Source organism: Camponotus floridanus, unplaced genomic scaffold, assembly GCF_003227725.1.
Source record: "Camponotus floridanus strain SB8 unplaced genomic scaffold, Cflo_v7.5 scaffold442, whole genome shotgun sequence".
Classification (NCBI taxonomy): domain Eukaryota; kingdom Metazoa; phylum Arthropoda; class Insecta; order Hymenoptera; family Formicidae; genus Camponotus; species Camponotus floridanus.
The window spans coordinates 2500-27378 of NW_020229595.1; the positions used below are offsets into that span (position 1 = coordinate 2500).

General features: G+C 33.8%; 3 protein-coding genes and 1 pseudogene across 3 annotated transcripts; 1 reads left to right on the plus strand and 3 right to left on the minus strand.

Moving 5' to 3' along the window:
* Positions 1-7161: 7161 nt before the first annotated feature.
* Positions 7162-8406, plus strand: LOC105252574 (zinc finger MYM-type protein 1-like). Its single transcript, XM_011260006.2, has one exon. It carries the CDS (start codon positions 7162-7164, stop codon positions 8404-8406), a length of 1245 nt encoding a protein of 414 aa, XP_011258308.2.
* A 1104-nt stretch (positions 8407-9510) lies between these two features.
* LOC112639056 lies at positions 9511-10404 on the minus strand. Its single transcript, XM_025411881.1, has 2 exons — positions 10088-10404; positions 9511-9832 (listed from the first exon to the last, which is right to left on the minus strand). The coding sequence occupies exons 1-2, from the start codon at positions 10402-10404 to the stop codon at positions 9511-9513; spliced, it is 639 nt and encodes a 212-aa protein (XP_025267666.1).
* Positions 10405-15676: 5272 nt separating this feature from the next.
* On the minus strand, positions 15677-16027 carry LOC112639058. Its single transcript, XM_025411883.1, has one exon. The coding sequence runs from the start codon at positions 16025-16027 to the stop codon at positions 15677-15679; it is 351 nt and encodes a 116-aa protein (XP_025267668.1).
* A 424-nt stretch (positions 16028-16451) lies between these two features.
* On the minus strand, positions 16452-20193 carry LOC112639057 (annotated as a pseudogene).
* Positions 20194-24879: the final 4686 nt, after the last annotated feature.

The following is a 24879-nucleotide window of genomic DNA, read 5'->3' on the forward strand; positions in this document are numbered from 1 at the left end:
TATGCCAATTTTATTGGCAGCGCCAAGTTTTTTTTAATTAAAATTTTTTTTACTTTCTTGTTTTCTTCCTTATACTTCTATTTATCTTGTACAAATTTTTATTCTTAATTGGCGCAATTTTTTTATATCACTATTTTTGTAGACAATATGACAGTTGAATACAATTAGTGCATGAACTTGGCGCCCTTTTTTTACCTTTTTTTAAAAAGGTAAGTTTTTGGGGATTATATCACTTCTTTTTTTAGTCTAATTTACTAAGAGATATTATATTAAAAAAGTATGTATATACATATATATATGTTCTTTTAATATATAAGCAAATTATATAAAAATGTATATAGAATAAGTATATACAATAAACATTATATATATATATATATATATATATATATATATATATATGTATATACCGGGTGTTTCAGACCACCCGTACACCCCATTTTAAAGCAAAGGAAGTGGTTATTTTGAAAAATGTTTCAGACAAAAGTTGTTGAAGATAAAGTAATGCATTACATGGGTAAATTTGATTGACCTTGGGTGGCGTCGTGAAGGTCATGTCAAGGTCGACTTGAATTTTTTAAATGGGAACCCCTATTTTTCATTGCATATTCTTGTAGCTTATCTCGAGAGCTTTCCAAAACACTATAATTAAGTACCTTTTTATTAAGTACTTTTTGAGTTATAAGGCTTGAAATAATTTCTTAATTTTATATAAACCATAAAATATCTAGTAAACCATTCATTTTTCGATTATCTTACCTTCATACTTTTATGTACAAAATAATGAGAGGAATCAATTGGTGTAAAGAAAACACATAGTTGTTTCTAAGAAAAAATATGGAATTGTTAATTGCAAATTACATATTTTTTCTTAGAAACAACTATGTGTTTTCTTTACACCAATTGATTCCTCTCATTATTTTGTACATAAAAGTATGAAGGTAAGATAATCGAAAAATGAATGGTTTACTAGATATTTTATGGTTTATGTAAAATTAAGAAATTATTTCAAGCCTTATAACTCAAAAAGTACTTAATAAAAAGGTACTTAATTATAGTGTTTTGGAAAGCTCTCGAGATAAGCTACAAGAATATGTAATGAAAAATAGGGGTTCCCATTTAAAAAATTCAAGTCGACCTTGACATGACCTTCACGACGCCACCCAAGGTCAATCAAATTTACCCATGTAATGCATTACTTTATCTTCAACAACTTTTGTCTGAAACATTTTTCAAAATAACCACTTCCTTTGCTTTAAAATGGGGTGTACGGGTGGTCTGAAACACCCGGTATATATAATTAATATATTATATATATTTATATTTAGCTTATAAAATAGATATATTTATTTATTTACCTTGCTCTAATTATCATACCATACTGGCTCTTGCCAATTTTTAATTAATAATTTAATTATTAATTATTTATACCTTGCATTTTACCACTATTCAAAATGCGGTTAATGATACATGTCACTAATGACACATATGACACATGTCATTAATATTGATCGAAAAGCGTCGCTAGCGCAATCGCTCTATCGATTAAGGCTAGTAAGAATTCGATCCGTTCAGCCGTTATTGAAATCCGATAATCTGAGTTACTCTCAACTGTTTGACTCGCGTATAGATACACGGAGTGCCGCGCAATGCTTCGCATGAACTTGGCGCGAGACACTACCGTGTCTCTTGATTTATTAGTTAGTTACTTGCAGTGAATATAGTAAGGTGATTGTAGTGAAAATGATGAGAAAAAGAGATATTGGAAGAAAATACGTAAGTGGCGCAGAGAAGGAGAGAAAGCGCAAAGCTCAAGAGGAATTTATTAATAGCCAAAAAGGCTCCATGAATAAATTTTTAAAAAGCACTATCAATACAGAAAAAAACAGGCCTACTCAAGAAATACCTGGTACAAATTCGCAAGATGATGAACTTGTGGAATATACAGATAACAATAATGTAAGTGTTATTACCCTAAAAACAAAATACTCCTGACCTGAGTCGGTTTTTAATTTAAGCTTAAGTAATTACAAAATATATTTAAAAAGAATTGTTTTTGCAGGATAATGGAAAAGAAACAAAAAAATCAACTGAAAACATAGATGAATATAAAAAACTTGAGGACATAGGCACATGGCCAGTAAATCTCGAGGTAACTGAAAAAAATATTTTAATTGAAAAAGGACCCCGTAAAATTTGTTCAAATAACTATCCGAAAGATGAAAAGAATAGATGCTTTTCGGAAGTATATTACACAAGGAAAATGAGCAATAGCGAACAAATTGATAGACATTGGCTAGTATATTCAAAAGAAAAAAATGCTATCTTTTGTTTTCCTTGCAAATTGTTTTGGAGTGGGTCAGGCCAGTTGGAGACACATGGATTTAATGATTGGCAGCATGCATCAGAGAGAATTAAACAACACGAAGTATCTAAAGTACACTTCAAAGCTATAGACACATGGAATGAAGCTCGTTTAGCTCGTATTAGTGCTGCAAACTAGTGATGGTCGGTATTTTCGTACCTGTTACTTTGTAACTGTTATCGGAAGATAACCGTTGTAACTCGTTATCAATTTTCCCTAATACCAGTTATTTTATAACTTTGTTATATGTATGTATGTACATACGTATTTTATTCATCGTTTCTCTCGGAACATATCTAAAGAATCTTTCTGGAAATTTTAGAAGTTCCCTATCTGATAGCCAATCGGCGCATTCAATCATTAAATAAATAGGCTGTTTTGAACATTTCTCTCTTTTACAAAGAAAAAAGTCGGAAGAAGCGCCAAAGCGCTATAAGTGTCAAAGCGAACGTACTCATAAAAGATAGATTAAGTCCTGATTGTGCGCAGTCGCTATTGAAGAGAGATGCTAATACCCGGTCTACACCGACGAATAATCCTACTGAAAATCTATAGTTTACGTTACGTAAACTATAGATGTAGACCGGGTATAAGATAGATTATAGCGCATTCAGCAGAACAAACCGCTTAATTGCAATCAAACGTGATTGGCTCTTACTTTTAAAGCTAACAAATCAACATCGAGTTGACAAGAAGTGCGTTCCGTTTCACACATAATGCGCGCATGATCTATAATATACGTGACGTGTACTATAGACAAATGCGCGCATATGCGTGAAACAGAACGCACCCAAGGCAACAACCTATGTTATTGGTTTTCAATTTTTAGCAAAGCATGTTGGTTATCTTGTGCAATAGATAGACTTAATGGGTGACTTAACCTTCTTTTACTGATATAACACGAGTACATTCAATACTTTACATTTACACTGTTACATACTGTTTATCATATATTTTATCATATTTTCGGCAAGATGCCGAAAGAAAGAAGAAAAACTAGTGACATATGGTCCTTTTTTACTATTCTTAATACTGAATTTGCGTCTTGTAATTTGTGCAAACATAAACTTTCATATAGAAGTACCACAAATAATTTAAGAAAACACATATTAGCAAGACATCCAACAGTAGCTTTACCGTCTACAAGTAAAGTACCTGCAATCAATTTATCAGTATGCAATCAAAATGAGGTAAGAATCCTGTTTAATTCTCATAAAAAAATACATATGTATAATTACATATGTATCTTTTCTTCAATCTCTATTTATATTTTGCCACATTTTTTATCTTTCTATAAAATTAATATTATTATATGCATACTGAGATGAATTATTTAACTTATTTTTCTTTATGAAAAAATTAGAAAATATTTAATAAAAATATTTTATTTTCAATCAATAGTTGAGATAAATTTATGCTAAAAATTTATTTTTAGGATATTTCTTTAATATCATGTTTGGATGAAGAAATGAATGATGAACCTGATCAATACACTCCAAGCAATTGTGCAGATATAAGCCTCGCATCTAATAATTCTAATATGTCTAGTCCTGCGTGTTCAATAATATCTTCTGATTCATCTTCAAGAAAGATTTCAAGCAGTTTATCAGTCACTTTAGAAGATATTAAGAATAAAACAGGTATCGATAATAAATCAATATTACAGAAAAAATTTGAGTCTCATAAATGCGAAAAGATCTCATCATATATACCAAAAAAGCTCACTAATAAAGAGAAAAAAATAATTGATAATAAGTTACTACAGTTATTTATTAAAGATTTCCAACCATTTTGTATTGTCGAAGACAAAGGATTTGTAGAATTTGTTAGAGCATTAAATCCAACTTATCAAATTCCTTCAAGACATTTTATTTCTAAAACGGCAATACCAGCTCTTTATGAAGAGTGTCTTACCTATACTAAAGAACTAATAAATTCTGGCTCAAGTTTTTGTTTAACTACTGACTGCTGGACGTCACGAAATACAGAAAGTTACATTGCTGTAACAGTTCATTTTATTAATGATAATTTTGAATTAATATCTGTGCTATTAGAATGTTCAGTAATGTTCACAAATCATACAAGTCAAAATTTGTCACATGAAATAAGAAGAATTGTACATGAATGGGGTATTGAAAAAAAAATTCTGTTAGCAGTATCAGATAGTGCTAGCAATATAAAAAATGCTATTTCTAAAGAACTAGGATGGAAACATTTTAGCTGTTTTGCTCACACAATAAATTTAATTGTTAATGATGCATTACATGTTGATGCAATCGCTGAAATTCTAGAGAAAATCAAAATTATTGTTGGTCATTTTAAAAGGAGTTACATTTCAAATGAGAAATTGATGTTATTTCAAAGAAATAATTGTGAGCAGCCTTTAAAACTTATTCAAGATGTACCCACTAGATGGAATTCTACTTATTTTATGCTAGAACGATTTTTTAAGCTTGAGACTGCAATTCGTAGCACATTAGCTGTATTAGATAAGGATCTTCCAAACTTACAATGGAAGAATAGAAAATAATTAATGAAATGTGTCAGATATTAAAGCCATTTGAAGCAGTTTAATTATTCCATTAACAAATGGTTTAAGAAACATATGTACAACTTTACCAAAAAAGAATTTTTCACCATCTGTAATGAAAGTGGTCTCCAAACTTCAAAATGGTTTTAATACGAGACTTAGTAATATAGAAAGTAGTACTACGCTATCAGTATGTACATTTTTGGATCCTAGATTTAAAGGATTAGCCTTTTCCAGTGAAAGTGCTGTTGAACATGCAAAAAAAGTAGTCATTTCATCATTAATAAATAATATAGATATTACTGAACAAGCAAAACGTAATATTGCAAATAAAAATAGTGGATTAGATCAAAATGAATTAGACAAAGACGAGTTATCTGTATGGTACATGTTTGATAACATTACTGTTACTAAACCAAAAAAAACGCCCTTGTCTACAGCTTTAATTGAAATTCAACGATACATTGATGAAGTAGATATACTTCCACGACAAGAAAATCCAAATAATTGGTGGAAAGAAAATACGAAATATTTCCCATATCTTTCGAACTTAGCAAAAAAATATTTATGTGCTTTAGGAACGTCTGTTCCATGTGAAAGACTTTTTTCAAAAGCAGGTTTCTTTTTGTCAGACCGTAGAAATCGATCTACAAATAAAATGAAAAAATTATTATTTTTAAATACAAATGTCAAAAAGTAAGCTTGCTATTATCTTATTATGTTTTTAATTATTTAAATATAAACATACTTTTTTTTTATTTTTCATTTTTCATTTTGTTTTGCATCATTACACAAATCTTCGTGCAATTACATTTATGTTAGTTTATATGTAGTAAGTTACATATTTGAGTACAAAGTTTATGTAATAAGTTCATTTAATAAGTTGTGCACGTTTCTTTTCGTATTTATACATGGATTTTATTTGTATTAATTAATATAATAACAGATTAATGTAATTAGTATTACTGTGATGTCAAAAAATCGAGATGCAATTATGAAACTAGTATGTGATGATCAACTGTGATTATTCAATTATAATCTACATTAAAATTAACTATAATTTACATTTTAATAAATAATGTCTATATTACGATAATTCTTGCGATGTTTTATCGTTATGCAAGTTTGCTTTCATATAAATATGTATATAAATATGCATATCATACCTAATATATTATATATACCACATTTAATATAAAAGATATTACGTTCTACATATATATGTATACAATATATACGCACTATAAAGAAATCAGTCAATTATGTTTTTAACAAATAGAACGTAATAATACGTAACATCTTTTATAGTAAATATAATTAGTTTTCCTATACATATGCATTATATTTTCTACAAATTTTAGGGCCACTTCGATCAACTTCGATTAATTTTAATTGTTGGTTAAAGTGTTGCCAACACTGACAAAATGTTTCATGCTAGAAAGAGAACATAATATTTCGCTCTCTTTCTAGCATGAAACACTTTGTCAGTGTTTGCAACATTTTAATCAACGATTAAAGTCAACCGAAGTTGGTCGAAGTGGCCCTTAATGGAATTAAAACTGTATAAAAACCTATATAAAAAAACTATATAAAATAACTGCTTAAATGAGGAGTTATTTGTGAATAACGATAACCGTAGTAACCGTTATAGCAAAATAACTATTTAGCTCATCACTACTGCAAACTGTTCTAATATTTCTCATATGTCTGAAAAACTTTATATTGAAGAAAAACAGAAATGGAGAAATATTTTGGAAAGAGTAATAGCCATTATTCAATATCTAGCCGAACATAATATGGCATTGAGAGGTTTATCCGATTTACTGAATACTCCAAATAATGGAAATTTTTTAGGCCTCGTAGAACTTATGGCTCGGTATGATTCTGTTCTAATGGAACATGTAAATCATGCTAAAGAATCAAGAAATGTTGTTACCTATTTAAGCAAAAATATACAAAACGAACTTATATCTCTGATGGGTAATAAAATCAGAAATACTGTGATCGGTCGAATAAAAGCTGTCAAGTATTTTTCTGTTTTTTTGGATTGTATTCCAGATACTTCTCATCAGGAGCAACTTTCTTGCATCATACGATATGTTCATATACACAACGGTGAAGTACAAATATGTGAAGTTTTACCGGGTTTTTGGTGGTCAAAGACACTAGCGGATTAGGATTGGCAACAACTCTAAAACAACATCTGAATGATTGTGGACTTGATTTTACAAACTGCAGAGGACAAGGATATGATAATGGAGCAAACATGAAGGGATACAAAGCTGGTGTCCAAGCCCAACTTTTACGAGAAAACCCAAAAGCTTTTTTTACACCGTGTGGCTGTCATAATTTAAATCTCGTATTGGCAGATATTGCTAGCGTTTCTCCCAAGGCTGTTACATTTTTTGGTGTTATTCAACGATTTTACACATTCTTATCAGCTTCTAACTATAGATATGATATAACTAAGAAATATTTAAAGCTTACACCAAAAACGCTATCTGATACTCGATGGGAATGCCGCGTAGAAAGTGTAAAAGCTGTACGGTTCCAAATTAAAGAGTTTGTACAAATATTTGAAGAAATTTTAACCGAACCTAAAGATCCAAAAGCTGCTAGCGAAGCTACTTCTTTATTGAAAGAAATTCAATCTTTTCCATTCATATTATCCACTGTTATATGGTATGAATTACTCGTAAAAGTCAATAGAGTAAGTAAAATGCTTCAGCAAAGGGACGTGCAAATGGATGTGGCCATATCACTCCTTGATAATCTGCTAAAAGAGTTATTAACTTTTAGAGAAGATGGCTATCAAGAGTGTGTGAAAACCACAAAAATTATTGCAGAGCAAAATAACGTTATTCCTCATTTCCCTCAAAAACGGGTTGCTAGATCAAAACGACCGTTTGATTATGAAAGCGTCGATGATCCAATAAGAAATGAAGAAGAACAATTCCGCATAGAATATTTTCTCCTCGTTACCGACCAAGCCATTGCATCATTTAAGGAACGTTTTAAGCTGTACGAAGATCTCAGGAATAACTTTGGATTTCTCTACGATTTCAGAAAAATAAAAACAATATCTAAAGAAGACTTGATGAAAAACTGCATGGACTTCCATAATATTTTACAGGATGGACAGAATTCTGATGTAGATGGAGCAGATCTTCTTGAAGAATTGTTATCTTTCATTCAGATAGTTCCAGAAAACAGTCAAAGTTGCCTTTTAGATGTACTGAACTACCTAATTGAATCAAAACTAAATCTAGTCTATCCGAATATTTATATTGCGATTAGAATTTTATTAACCATACCAGTAACAATTGCTTCTGCTGAAAGAAGCTTCTCAAAACTTAAACTAATAAAAAACTACTTACGTTCAAATACATCACAGGAAAGACTGGTGGGACTAGCCATGATGTCAATAGAAAAAGAGATATCACATGAAACCGATTTTTCTAATGTGATTAATGACTTTGCTTCCGCAAAAGCGAGAAAAGTTAATTTTTAAGATTATTGTTCAAAGGTTTTATGTTAATTTTTATTTTGGAGAGAAAAATATCTTTGTTTTAAATTTTTTTTTTGAGTTGCAAGAATCGGCCTCGCATTTTTTTTTGCACCCAGCCCCGCATTAACTAGAACCAGCCCTGCTAAGAACGAAGCGATTCAGGAAAGGACGACGAAGAGAGGGCTCGAAAGAAACTGACTAATGTCGAATAAATGAATATATTTATATAAAAGAAATTTATAATAAAAGTTGCACCAAAATCCAGGAATTAACTTGAAATTCCCGGCTACCCCACACCCTGTGCCGCGTCCGGCACAACACCTCGTTTCCGGGCGTGGTCACTGTTATTTGCATTGGTGCTTGCAGTTGTGCGCTACTCTGCCCTACCCGAGCCTCAATTTCGTTGGGATGTTCCTCCGAATACCGACCGATTCGCCTACGTAATTCTTCGAAAGATCCGGTGTCGTCTATTTCTAATTTCTGCGCCATTGCTATTAACTGTTCCTTATTTAAGGGGTAACACTACCTTGTGGGGTCAAAATCAAGGTTCATTTTTTCGAATTTATTGTGGAAAGGCAAAACAATTTATTGAAATTCAGTTTTTTAGACATCATTATACATCTCTTATAGTATATACAAAAATTTTTTTTAAGTCATTTAAAAACAAAATGGCAGCACAACATCTGTCGGAATGAAACATCTTTTTTTTTTATGACCTCCCTGGCCGTAAACCTACAGGTCGCAATTGTGCATCTAGAATAAAAAACAAAAAAGATTTTGAAATTATATCAAAAAATCTAGTGAACGCCCGTAGAACTTTTCAAAATATTGATTTTTTAAAAAATGGCGTCAGTTTAAAAAAAGAAACACGTTTTTACGGAAAAAATCGGCCGAAAATCGGCTATAAAGTCAGTAAATTTTCATAAATCAAAAAGTTCTACGGGCGTTCACTAGAAAATTTAATTTTTTAGCTACAGTTAAAATTTCCAGTCGATTGGTTGAAAATTGTAGGCGCTAGCTTTACGGCCAGCTCGAAAAACATGGTTTCGAGTAAAACGCGTTTAAAGTTTCAAGTACGTATATTTCAATGTAATTTTTTATTTACCATTAATCGGCGATGCCTGGGCCATACAATTGTCCTTCTAAATTAAGATTTTCGTGCTCCTCATCCTTCCTTGACGATAATGATGTTGAGCGAGCTTCTCTCGCCTCTACGGACAGGGAACGCTCAGATAGCGTGATGCGCGGGGCGTTGGCTTCCGAGCAGAAATTATAGCAACTCAGTCCGATTAAAATGCCCATTTGCTTCATAACTTGCATAATTCCGAAAAATCCATCGTTGAAATATAAAACTGCGAGATTCACAGCAATATCGAGTACAGATTTGCCGCTGAAACTTGACTTGGGAGCCATCGACCACACGAGCGAGTTGAAACTTTCGTTTGAGTTCTGTGTGAACCCGCCCAAGCAACGTGATAGCAAATCATCCCTACTCAATTCTTCATACATAGGCTTTATAGCTTTAAAAACTTCATCGCTCATTGCTGGATTATGCTTGAACTCGTTGGTGTTTCCCACGATTGCTTTCTGTAGCTGCCAAGCACACCACGACTTCGGGCCTTCCGGGCAAAAATGATGTTGCGGCTTCTCATCGGTAGAAATTTTATGATAGAGTGTTGCCCAAATGGCTTTCTTCATGTCCTCGATTGAGTTACAGTGTCTATGGATAGCCAATCCGTAGTAAATACTTAATTCGTCTATTAATTTGCCCGTTAATTTACCTCTATCGCTCAATCCTTTTGTATTACTCACCAATTTTCGAAGCCTGGTGCCCATTCTTTTCTGAACGTGATCAATACATTCTTTTTTTTTGACATTTGGATTCTGCTCAACAATAGCCTTGAAAGTCTTACAATCACCATCACCTACGTAATTAATATAAGAAACACCATTCTTTTCATCCGCGCGAGCAAACATCTCAGTCGCGGCGTCTACTTCCATTTTTCCTGCTGATCTCTCGTGATTCGCCTCGCACGTCGACTCATGATTTTTCTTCCACTCTTCGTACTCAGTTGTGTTTTCTTTTGATTTCCAGTGCAAGCATGTTTTACAAAACTTACTTTTTACCAAACGTCAACAACTTTCCCATTGAACCATCCAATAAGCGAAACGACTCCGAATAGTGACGAAAAACCTCGACGATACCACGAGCCATCACCTCAGACTGTAATACCATTGTTTTCGCCTTTTTCTACAGATTTTATTTTCTCTTGTTGCGCAGCATTTTTCATGGAAAAAGAACAAACAGACTCGGATACCTCGCGGAAAGTTTTGATGATTTCATCGTAGCTTTTTTGAAATATTGGTTGAGGCAAATCCATAAACGCACAGAACTTTTTTATTCCATTTAAACCGATTCCCAACAAACGCATTGCCAAAACCATTCGTCTATTTACTTCATACGCTTTATTATTAATTTTTGGGCAACTATTTATGTGCACTGGTTCACACGCCTCACAGCTTATAACGATTTTGAAGCCTAATCCTTGTTTGTTTGCTTCAGTGAATTTCACTGGCTTGTGGCACGTATGGCACACCAACACTTCCGATAGAGCAGAGAAAACTGATGCGAAACATAGTAAACGATAGCCAAAAGTGCTATCGTAATCAATATCATACTCATTTTCCGATAACTTCAATTTTTTAGAGGACGTGCCGACGCTCTCAGCCGACTGCTCTAGCAGATATCGATTTTTCGGGGTGCCGCCTCTCACACCTTTTCTTCTCACTGTTGCTTGGCTACTTTTCGTTCCTTTGCGTGATTTTCTGTCACTTGTATACATTTTTGATCAAAATTATACAAAAATATCGAATAAAAACTCAACAGAACCAAGAAACACGTGCTTCTTACGAGAGCAAGCAAAACTCTACTTCTAACGGTTTTTCTGGCGTCAGCTGTTGTTTCTTAAAAATTCGAGTAGTAGAGACATCTAATGGTTTCATTTTCAAGTTTTATCTTACTGATGTAAGTATAATATGTTTACGAAGGAATAGTGACCCCTACTGTACCGTTATGGAACATGCCCTAATTACTCGTTAAATAGCACCGTGACTTTACTCGGAAAACCGAATTTTTCGGCCACTTTAAAAATTTTCCTCCACATAAAATGTTTTGGGCATCATTTTTGGATAGTTAAGGAAGAATTTAAGCCAATAAAAAAAATGGTTAAAAAAAAATTTACAAGGTAGTGTTACCCCTTAACTGATATACCCGCTTTCAAATCCTTGTTTTATGAAATAAGTAACACTACGAGTGAATTTTCTTCATAATAAATGGATCGGTGTTAGAACTTTAGCAACGTGAATCAAAATGTGAGTGGATTAAATTTTTAAAAGAAGTTTATTAATTCCAAAAAGAAAACAATGTACAATGTGAGTGTGGGTCACAATGAAGGAGTTTCGTAACGAAATACGAAAGCGAAAAAGACAATATAATTAATCCTGGCACGAAAATTGCGACGGTATTCTGACCAAGTATCTGCTCGAATCGACAACGAAAATGAGAGCGGTAATACAATTCGGTTGTTTATCCGAGCCCGTTTTTATGGCTGGAGTTCGCAGGATTGAGCGAGACTTTACGGAATACTAAGGATTTTCGGTACGAAAATATTCGCGGATATTATTCAAACGATAGCATAATTTCTGTAGCCAGATCGATGACTTATTGCAACGGACTTTTCCCCGCAATTTCCTAATTCGCGAAACAAATCGACAGCTTACTAATTCGACAACATAAGTAACCGGAAATACTGAATACTTTTGCGAAGACGGATCACGTATGCGATAGGCGAACGATAATCTCAAATTTCGATAGCCGACGGCAGCCGGAGAATTTTCTCCGCCGATGTCTCGCCTCTTTCTTCCGCGCAAATCGCTCAATTTTATCCTCACTATTTGAGCAATTATCTCGCACCACGATAAATTCGGCAGACGCTACATATTATTTATTACGCGCCATTCGACAGCGTAATAAGCGCGACAAAGACGATCATATTCTGTTACCCTTTGTTACGCTCTTTTCGGCGGCGTAATAAGCGCGACAATGACGCAAATACTTTCACGCTCACTCTACAATGAAATATCAAAAACGCTCACACGCACTTTTACAATTAACGACGACATACACGCAATCAGACATCCAAAAATCGCCCTGAGATACGTCACGGGATATTCTACGCGGCGACAACAGCGGTACGACAATCCGGGCGGTATTCGCTTTCACGATCCTTCGCGCACGCGGCCGATATTCGCCGGTCGATAGCTTCGCGTAAAGAACACCCGAAACCCGGAGAGAGACGAAACGTTGTCTTATCAATTTAACGCCTACGCTACGATGGTCCTTCCTCGGTCGCTTGCCTCCGGTCGCCCGACAAATTCACGAAATATCACCGTCTCGGCAAACGGCTCGAGCGGTCGCGAAACACGAAAAAGATGGCGACGGCGGCAGAACGGCTGGCACGCGGACGAAATCGCGTACGTGGTTTACACAAATGATGGGCAACCTCAACGATAACGTTTCCTCCTTCGGGAATGGTCCTCGGCCTCGTCCTCGATTCGGTCTCGATAGCGGCGACAAACACAAAAATTCTCACGCGACAATGACAACTACACGACTGTATTTAGCCAGCGTCCGCACCAGAATGATCCTTGTTGTTTCCCTCCTGCTGCAAAGTTTGAAGCAGTGAGAAGATTTCGCCGTATGTTGTGCCACTCCGGATTTTCATGCTGACCCCGTGTAGCACATTCCAATACAGCACGATTGCATTATTGATCTTTTAATATTTGATAATGATTAGATCTCAGCTGTTCGTACATATGACCTTCTATATCTAGTCGTTCCGCATTTGGTCCGTAATTTTTATCGGCCATAAAAGTTTTAGCAAAATATTTTGATGTACGAATAGAAAGACTTAATTCTTTTGCTGCACGTGCGCGTTGCCGATAGTTTTAATTTTTTTAAATATACTTTTTTTCTATTATTTGTGTACATGCAGGCTTCGTTACGTGCTTCTTTACCTATTGCGTGACAAGTAGAACTTAATGCTTGCCCAGTATTAAATTGTACTACGGATGCTTTCACGCGGGTTTGATAAGAATCTTTTTTGCAAAATGAATACGTTTGCCATCAATAAATTTACTAATAATTCCATTGCAACTTTCCACGGAATTACTTGTAAATTAATACAGTAAACTATTAGCATTCTCTATTACACGTTTCATCGTAAATTCAATCTTTAATTAAGCCCAGCCTTTTGTAATTGGGGCACAAGATTTTCTTCACCTTCTTTTCGTTCTTCGGTACAAAAATATTTAAGAGAAGAATAACCTTTATGCTCACCGAATACATGCCTGGGTATATTTAATAAATTTTTTATTAATCCTGTGAACTTTTGACCTCGAGATCCTTTACAATTTCGACGAAACGTTACAGCTTTTACTACAGCGTTTCGAATTTTCATTACGTTGTTCGTAACAACTTTTTTTACTAGAACTGTGAATTAATTTTGAGGGATTTACAATAGATCGCGTAACTTATGCTATATCGCATCGAACACTTCTGTAACTATATTCATGTCAAAGCTCTGTCATTAGGCTTTACTTTTTATTATGTGTCATTTTGCTGAAGTGTAAACAACATATTTTTTCTCAGCTCCGAAGATGTCGAATTACGAGCCAACAAAACACCATTTGCGGGAAGTTTTATTTTTCCTATTTAATTCAAGGAAAAGTGCTGCAGAAAGTCATCGAGTGCTGTTGGAAACTTATGGTGAACATACTCCATCGATAAAAACGTGTGAGTATTGGTTTCGACGTTTTAGAAGTGATGATTTCGATACAGTTGACAAAGAACGCCCTGAATCGAAAAAGTTCGAAGATAAGAAATTGGAAACATTACTCGACCAAGATTCATGTCAAATGCAAGAGGAACTTGCTGAATCGTTGAATGTTGATCGCACAACAGTTTCCAAACGTTTAAATGCACTCGGTATAATTCAAAAGCAAGGAAATTGGGTGCCATCGGCGAATTGAAGCCGAGAGATGTTGAACCGCAATTTTTCACGTGCGAACAATTGCTTCAACGGCAAAAAAAAAAGGGTTTTTGCATCGTATCACTAGCGATGAAAAATGGGCGATGATACGCTACGATAATTCTAAGCGTAGAAAATCGTGGGATTTGCCTCAACATCGGGTCATGCATAACATCGACGTCAAGGCCGAATATTCATGATTCGAAGCTCATGCTCTATATTTGATGGGACCAGCTTGGTGTTGTGTACTATGAGCTGTTTCAACCGAATGAAACCATCACTGGTGAACGCTACCGAACACAATTGATGCGTTTGAGCCATTGAAAGAAAAACGGCTGCAATTCGAGCAAAGACACGATAAAATAATTTTTCAATATGACAACGCTCGACCACATGTTGCTCGTGTAGTCAAAAAATACTTAGAAACGCTGAAATGGGATGTTTTACCCCCTCCCCCCCATATTCACCAGATATTGCTTCATCGGATTACTACTTGTTCCGATCCATGCAATACGGCCTGGCTAAGCAGCGCTTCCAATCTTACGAAGATACGAAAAATTGGATCGATTGGTGAATAGCATCAAAAGATAAAATTGTTCTTTCGACGCGGAATCCGTATGCTGCCAGAAAGATGGGAAAAAGTAGTGGCTAGCGATGGACAATACTTTGAAAAATAATAATGTACACAATTTTTCACAATAAAGCCTTGAATTTACAAAAAAATCCCTCAAAATTAATTCACAGTTCTAGTAATTTAGAGATCTTTCTATCACCACTACTACCCGCTTCGTGTATTTTATTGCACATATTGCGGAGAAGATGATTCGTGCATTCAATCTTCTCCACAACAATATTCGGATACGGCGGAAAATCTCTTAATTTTTTTAATACATTGCTATCACCGTCACCAATATATTTAGCATAAATCAATCCATGCATTTCTAAACTAAGTCGGAAGCCTTCGAGGATTATATTTTCCATACTTGTAGAACTTTGATTATTTCTCCAATTTTTAAAACATGTATGTTTTTTGGATTGTAAAGACAGTTTTGCTGCTCTTGCACAAACAACACAAAATATTTGTTTCTAACCCCGACAAATAAAACTTTTTGAGAATAATATCCCGTAATAATAGCTGTTTCAGACGGAGAATCATAACTACCACTATAGTAGGATCTTTTCATCTATGAGCCATCTGTTATTACGGATATATGCGGAATTCCATCTATGACATCTGCTTTTTCAATTGCTAAACGTCTTTCCTCTTCGCCCGCCACACGCATTTCTTCTTCCGCGGCGGCGAAGGCTTCCGACATTTCATTATGATAATTAATGTACGTTTTACTACTCATACATGGAACATCCATAGCAGCAAGAAATTCTTCAAGCTGCTTATGACCAGTCAATATGGTAACGCATACGGCATTTCTATTGACATCCAATATTCTATCATCTGTTGGTTCACTCCAGAAGTTATATCTGAAATGACACATTTGACATTCGACAAAAAATTGGGTTTTCAGACCGTGACGCATCGTTTTAGTTATTACAAGATCAGTGAAACGACATTCGCCGATCCAATGAGTGGACAGTATCTGCAATTCAGCAAAAACGTGCCCAAAATCGACGATACATCAGCCATTAATCTCTGCAGAATACAAACGACCTGCGTCGATGTTCTCAACATGCAAAGCAAAATTTTCAATATCTTCGATATCTTCGATATCTTCGATATCATCAATATTATTTTGCAAAGAAATATTTTCGATATCTTCAGTATCATCCATATTATTTTGCAAAGCAATATTTTCGATATCATTCATATTGCTTTGCACTATATTTTTTGATTCCATCATTGTGCATGCATGTACAGTATTTTCAGAAAATGTATTTAATAACTGCGTCGGATCATTATCGCATTTCTATTATCCGTATATGCATGCGTTTCGTTCAACAAATTTACACTTTCACAAAATTCGCGAACGTCTGACACAGATCCGACAGAATCATCATCAAAAATATCACTGATTTTTTCTGATTAAATTTCCTGTGTCGCGCATACATCGACAGATAACTGAGAAAATGTGTCTGCAACAGATAATGATTGTGTTGTCAACACATCATTATGTGTCATATTTTTCCCATCTGTATCCTCGCATACATGCAATTGATGTGACGTACCTGGAATTTCGACAACTTCTGATCTTTTAAGGTTTTCTTCATTAAAGAACGACTTATTTATTATTATATTAGTCGGATACGATGCATTCTTTTTGACAAAGAAATGCGTCTCCCCGATGTGACTTTTTTCTTATTTATATATTTAGGCATAGCTTCGATGCAAAACACTAACAATACCGTGATGCAAACTACACTTAGGGTGCGTTCGGGGAACGCACTTTTGGTGTTATGAGGGCGCTAAAGCCGTTTGTGGAACCGCTTTGTAGCGCTAACAAAATGGTAATGACGGCATTGTTTGTACGGTGTGACGTCATCATTTCCGCAAACTCATGCTCATGATCTCGTGGTGAGGCACGGTATGCTTATAGCGTTCATAGCATTCAAATACGTTTCTCGAATGCTGTGTACTATGCTGTGCAGGTTTCTCTGCACCAATATTAAATAAAAAATAAAAATGGATAATTTAATCTCTTTACAAGATGCCGAAACAAGTGAAATATCTGAAACATATGTTTCACAAGAAGTTGCGCGGAAAATAAAAACCGGTAAGTAATGAGAGGTTATCAGTGTTATTTATAATTATATAATTATATTTATAATTATATTATACATTATATTATTGAAAATTCATATTATTATTAATAAAATAATATTAATATAATAGGTCGGTTTTTCATAGCTATATTAGTTCAGCTATAAACAACAAACCTAATGTAGAAATGGAAATTTATATACAATAAGAGTGATGCAAGTACAGTCTTATAAAATACATTGTGTTTCTATTTTTTCACTAATACTTTCATTTTTTTATATTCTTTAGATAGTGTTTTTGCTTATAAAATTCTGTCTTCATTAAAAAAAAGCAAAAGAAAACCAGAACCATTAAATTTGGCATCCACAATCTCAATGATATCAACAGGAGTTGCTCAGTCAGGAAATGCCTCCTGATGCCGAAACTCCTGAATCAGAAGATTCAGCTTTTAAATGCTCACCGGGCCATTCTCCTCCTCATTGAGGAATATAGAAAGCGAGAGGAAGATGTTATCAGGTAAGAAAATTATATTAGATTATTTGTTATAATGATCTGGCTTCATCCACAAATCGAGCTTGTACAGAAAGTGAAAGCGACACCTCTTCGCTCGATAACTATGACACCGCTGTTTTTGTTGGCTCTTTAAACTCACGTAAAAGAAAAAATACTGAAATTGTGGAAGTTATATTAAAAAGTCGAAAGATGGCTGAAGATAGTCGAAAAATGACTGAAGAAAATAAATCAAGGCGTCATCAACAAACAATGGATCAGCGAGCTGAAGTATTAAAAGCTTTAAATAAGCTTATTGATAAATTACAAGTAAGATTCTCTTAAATTATTAATTTTTACTTTCAGACTGATTGTTTTAAATTAAATTTTATACAATGAATTTGATTTTGTTAGTAGAAAAATGGAAGCACACTATGGAGTTAATTCTGTGATGTAAGGAATGCTGATGAATGTGATAGAAATGAGTACTTTAAAAATGCAAGATACTTTTTTAATAAAAAAAGATATTTTTTTATGAAAATTAAAATAAGATATATAAGATAAGATCTTAAGATAATATCTTTATTTTTATTAAATGATTAAAAGTAAGATAATTTTATTTCTATGATGAAAAGTAATGTAATGTTGTGTTCTGTGATGAAAAATAAGCAAATAATTTTATTTCTATAATGAAACAGATAAGACAAATAAAATATTGTTATAATAAAAAAATTTAATGTTTGTTACAAAAAGTAAGATAAGTAAAATATGACTTTTATTTTTATGAAAAAAGTTAAGATATATTTGTTATGAAAAGTAAAATAAGTGAAATAAGACTTATAATAAAAAGTTAGGTATTTTTCTTTGTTATGAAAAATAAAATAATATTTTTATTTCTGTTATAAAAAATAGCTAATAAGATACAATATTTTTGTGTAATGAAAATAAAATATCTTTATTCCTGTAATTACTAGAACGAAGAAGTAAATAAATATATTTTATAAACATTTAATAGAATAATTATTTCCAAAACAATTCATAACTGCTACATACATTTATAATTATCTGTATATAAACCATTTATCACAAAGTTGCACTTATTTTCTAAACGCATCGCATAGGAAGTCTTTCACATATTAAATTTCTTTTAGCAACATCTGTTTGTTCGAATGGTGCAACATCTTGATGCAGATTATTGTTTTCTGTTTCATTTATTTCATTAAGCTCGATTTCAACCCCTTTTAGCAAACAAATATTATGCATGACACAACATGCTATTATAAACATTGGGATCAAATCAACTCTATCCATTGCAAGAACAGTCCGTAGACTATGAAATCTTGTCTTCAGGAGTCCAAAGGCCCTTTCTATCGCTTTTCTGGCAGAGGAATTAAAATTTTTTTGTCTAGGAGTGAGATGCTTATTGTCATGATAAGGAACAATGAGATTTTGAAGTAATTTATACGCAGCATCTCTGAGAATGTGACAATCATCCGGAAATTTTTCTGGATTTCCTAACCATTCTTGCAATTCTGATAAATGGAAAATTCGTTGGTCATGCACAGATTCTGCATGACCTGCGAAACAATGAAGAAAGTGTGTTTTACGGTTACACAGTCTGAAAATCAGAAAAACTTACATTAATCATTATATTTTAATGCAGATAAAACTTACATTTGTTTAAATTTGTAATAAGTAGTAATATTTGCATGTCGCAACAAACATGACATACCTGCAGTTGAATGGAATGATGTGATTACGGTTCACATATGATGCTGGGTAAACACGAGGAGCTGGAATATTAATGTGAGTGCCATCTATAGCACCGATAACTTTTGGGAAACCACTAGCAGCTTCGAATCCAGTCCAAACTTCATTGATATTATTGCCTGATGGCCATTTGATGATATTTGGTGCTAAATCATATAATGCTTTTATAACTCTTCGTGTAGCACTGAGAGCAGTAGCTCGACCGACGTCAAATTTTTCACATATATCTAAGACAAATTGGCGACTGTAGACAAAAACTACTTTGATATAAATACTCAAAAATATTAATTTTATAAACAATATTTACCTATAGGAATCAGGAATTGCCATGCGCCATATTGCAATTAAAAATTGCTTCTCAGGAGAAATCATTGGCAGTCCTACACGTGTTCTTTTTAATCTTAGGGAAATAATACCAAGTACATACTCGAATGTGCCTCTAGATATTCTGCATCATAAAATAAAAATACAAGACAAATAAATCTTAACAAATTTATGAATGCATACAAAACAAATTGAGATTGTATGTGTGTATGTGTGTATGTGTGTGTGTGTGTTGTTCTGCATAATTTATGTAATAGAATATGTACAATTCACAAAATTTTTAAATAACTTGAAATGTGACAAACTGTTGATTATTATAAGCAAACACAATGTTTTCAACATAATTTTCCAATCTTGGCAACTTCTTTCTTTTTTCCATTAATTGCATGACATGTTCTACTTCATCTTCACTTTCTTCATTAACTGATGATGAAGAAAAATCAATAATGTCCATTAAAATTGTTGTAATTCCACGTAAAATTGCAATCCGTTGCGCTCTTAGGTCAATATTCATGTTCTCGTCAATATTTACGTATCCGTTGTCATCCATGTTAACGCTCACAAAACATAAAAAATACGTTCTAGGAGCTTATAGCCGTGAGCGCCACAATAACTCCCAGAACGGCACTATTAGCATTGGCGTTTCGTAGCGCTAATAACGTTTCCTCGAACGCACAATACTCGATAAAATAGTGTCATACGATGCTATGATTGTTTCATTATAGAAATACATCAATCGCGATAAAACATTTTTATTGGTCGCGCAATATACAGGGTGACCCATTTTAACTTAGGCAGCCAAATAACTCGAAAAATAAGCACACTACGAAAAAATGGTTAGAATCAAAATTTCGTCATTTCGAGGGGGACGTACAATGACGTTAAAATCAGCCCCCCCACTCCTTCCCCTGGGCGGTGAAGGGGAGCAAGTTTGAAATCTTAAATGGAACCCCCTATTTTTCATTGCATATTCTTGTAGCTTATCTCGAGAGCTTTCCAAAACACTATAATTAAATACCTTTTTATTAAGTACTTTTTGAGTTATAAGGCTTGAAATAATTTCTTAATTTTACATAAACCATAAAATATCTAGTAAACCATTCATTTTTCGATTATCTTACCTTCATACTTTTATGTACAAAATAATGAGAGGAATCAATTGGTGTAAAGAAAACACATAGTTGTTTCTAAGAAAAAATATGTAATTTGCAATTAACAATTCCATATTTTTTCTTAAAAACAACTGTATGTTTTCTTTACACCAATTGATTCCTCTCATTATTTTGTACATAAAAGTATGAAGGTAAGATAATCGAAAAATGAATGGTTTACTAGATATTTTATGGTTTATGTAAAATTAAGAAATTATTTCAAGTCTTATAACTCAAAAAGTACTTAATAAAAAGATACTTAATTATAGTGTTTTGGAAAACTCTCGAGATAAATCTACAAGAATATGCAATGAAAAATAGGGGGTTCCATTTAAGATTTCAAACTTGCCCCCCCTCACCGCCCAGGGGGAGGGGTGGGGGGGCTGATTTTAACGTCATTGTACGTTCCCCTCGAAATGACGAAATTTTGATTGTAACCATTTTTTCGTAGTGTGCTTATTTTTCGAGTTATTTGGCTGCCTAAGTTAAAATGGGTCACCCTGTATATTTCTAAACGATGTATTGCACTCGAATTGTACTCATCGATATTACCTTAGTGTTTGCATGATGGCGAATCGCGAGTACGGTAAATAATTATTCTCTTTATATATATGTATATATATGTATATACAGGGTGATTCAAAATAATCCCTGTGTCCGTGAAATGACACATTGTTGAGTCAATTCTAAGACGATTTTTCCTTTTACAAAATTTCATCCGAAGCTTAGTTTTCGAATTATTAAAGAAAGAAGTTAACGCATGACGGGTCGGATACAAGAGGCAGGCAAGGGTGAGGCGAGACCCGTCAGACGCGGGCGCTTACGCGGGGCGCCTGCTGCGATCAGCTGATCGCTATATACACAGACACACATGCGACACATACATTCTCTCTCTGTCTGCTGTCTGTCTGTCTGTCTGTCTTTCTCTCTCTCTCTCTCTCTCTCTCTCTCTCTCTCTCTTTCATTCGCTCACTCTCTCTCACGTGTATTTTTTTTTTTTTTTTTTTACGAGAGGGGAAAATGCATTTTATGCATACCCACCGGTCGATCCAGTGAGTTATGTGGGACTCGAGTACCAAGTCGAATTACCAACTCGGTACTCCCTACCCACTAAAAACCCCTCTCTTTTCGCGAATTTTCTTTGACACACTGTCCCTCTGTCCTTCCCGAGATCCGTTTTCATATAACGTTAAAAAATAGTTATTATTACCTTGTTCGATGACTTCTGATGTATTGCTGTAATTGCTGTAATTGCTTGAAGGAGAAATGAATTTTCCGATAGATCGTACGTTCTCAAATTTAACGTAGATATCACGTTGCACAAGACAGAAATCCACACTAAATTATTAACTGAAAGTTTTTCTTCTTTTATGAACTGCATTCTTTTATAAACTTTAACCACATTTATTTATTCACTCGATGAGACGAGAAATTTACTGATGACTCTATCACTAATCACTGTCGAATAATAACTGTTGGCGATTAAAAATCACTCGATGAAAGAAACACGCGCGGACACGTTACTACACGACGCGACAATAATGCGACGATAATTACTCGGCGACTGCAAGTGCCGCTTCCTTGTCATGGTAGGTTGCGGTAGGTTAAGGTACTACTGGCGCTATCGAACGCGATCATGTGTTCGATTGAAGAATGCGTGGTAGACGTAAAGAATAAACATTTAACATATTAATATTATTATCATGAATGTGTGTGATGTCCATACATCGTATGTTATCTATTTAAAAATTAATTAGATTAAATAAGTGTTTTTAAAATATTTATTACTTTTATACACCCATATTAAATATTTAATTAATATTAAATATTTATTTAATTATTTTATCTATATTATTTACTATTTTATTTAACTATTTTATTTAACTATTTTATCTTTAACTATTCTATTTATTTATTTATCTATTTCATCTATTTATTTTTAACTATTTATTATCAACGACCGATTTTCGATCATTGATAATAAATAGTTAAAAATAAATAGCTTGCCATCTTCGCTTAACTCTTCTTCTAATAATCGAGCGATTATTGATTTCAATATCGATTGTCTCTCCGTATTTATACGATCCTCGCGGGGGTCCATGCCCCCTCCACGCCTCCCGCGACGAATCCGTGGGTCGCGTGTCCTCTCGAATAATATTTAGCGATGAATCGCTATTTACACGAGAGGGAATATTTAATCCACATAACATGCATTTGTGGAATGAAGAAAATCCTACACGAGTCTCAAAGAGCTACACGAGTCAGAAATTTTCAGACTCGTTGGAAGCTCAATATCTGGACAGGAATTATGGGAACAGAAATACTGGGCCCAGTTATCCTCCCGGATATTTTAACCAGCGGAGCATATCTGGAATTATTAGAGAATAATTTACCAGATTTCCTGGAAGAAGTGCCGCTATCGGAAAGAGAAGAAATTATTTTTCAACAGGACGGTGCTGGTCCACACAATGCCAGGATTATGACAACTTTTTTAAACGACAAGTTTCCTGGACGTTGGATGGGCCGATATGGTCCGATACGTTGGCCTGCTAGATCCGCGGATTTAAATCCATTGGATTTTTTTCTTTGGGGATACTGCAAAGAAATGATATACAAAACGCTCCCTGAAAATGTAGAAGATTTGGAAACAAAATGGCGATATTCCATATGGTCCATAGAAGAAGACGTAATGGAAAATGTTCAACAAAATTTATTGAAACGCATGAGAGCATGCGTTAGAATGGATGGGGGCCACTTCGAACATTTATTATAAATGTTCAAAATTAATCCGCCCTTTTTAAGGCGATCAAAAACAATCCGCTCTTTTCAGAGCGACCAATTTTTTAACGTATGGAGTATCTTATTTTGCAATTAAAAACACAAGAAAAAGAGAGGAGAGAGAATAAAACGCGATTAATTAATATTTTTTCATTTATCTATTTCATCTATTTATTTTTAACTATTTATTATCAATGACCGATTTTCGATCATTGATAATAAATAGTTAAAAATAAATAGATGAAATAGATAAATAAATAAATAGAATAGTTAAAGATAAAATAGTTAAATAAAATAGTTAAATAAAATAGTAAATAATATAGATAAAATAATTAAATAAATATTTAATATTAATTAAATATTTAATATGGGTGTATAAAAGTAATAAATATTTTAAAAACACTTATTTAATCTAATTAATTTTTAAATAGATAACATACGATGTATGGACATCACACACATTCATGATAATAATATTAATATGTTAAATGTTTATTCTTTACATCTACCACGCATTCTTCAATCGAACACATGATCGTGTTCGATAGCGCCGGTAGTACCTTAACCTACCGCAACCTACCATGACAAGGAAGCGGCACTTGCAGTCGCTGAGTAATTATCGTCGCATTATTGTCGCGTCGTGTAGTAACGTGTCCGCGCGTGTTTCTTTCATCGAGTGATTTTTAATCGCCAACAGTTATTATTCGACAGTGATTAGTGATAGAGTCATCAGTAAATTTCTCGTCTCATCGAGTGAATAAATAAATGTGGTTAAAGTTTATAAAAGAATGCAGTTCATAAAAGAAGAAAAACTTTCAGTTAATAATTTAGTGTGGATTTCTGTCTTGTGCAACGTGATATCTACGTTAAATTTGAGAACGTACGATCTATCGGAAAATTCATTTCTCCTTCAAGCAATTACAGCAATACATCAGAAGTCATCGAACAAGGTAATAATAACTATTTTTTAACGTTATATGAAAACGGATCTCGGGAAGGACAGAGGGACAGTGTGTCAAAGAAAATTCGCGAAAAGAGAGGGGTTTTTAGTGGGTAGGGAGTACGAATTGGTAATTCGACTTGGTACTCGAGTCCCACATAACTCACTGGATCGACCGGTGGGTATGCATAAAATGCATTTTCCCCTCTCGTAAAAAAAAAA

Excerpts from the sequence above, each read along its gene's own strand:
- LOC112639056 (XM_025411881.1), bottom strand. The coding sequence starts at position 10,404 with ATGGAAGTAGACGCCGCGACTGAGATGTTTGCTCGCGCGGATGAAAAG. Across the intron at positions 9,833-10,087 it reads GAGGACATGAAGAAAGCCAT|CTCGCTCGTGTGGTCGATGG; the intron begins TTGGGCAACACT and ends CGAAAGTTTCAA.
- LOC112639058 (XM_025411883.1), bottom strand. The coding sequence starts at position 16,027 with ATGCGTCACGGTCTGAAAACCCAATTTTTTGTCGAATGTCAAATGTGT.
- LOC105252574 (XM_011260006.2), top strand. The coding sequence starts at position 7,162 with ATGAAGGGATACAAAGCTGGTGTCCAAGCCCAACTTTTACGAGAAAAC.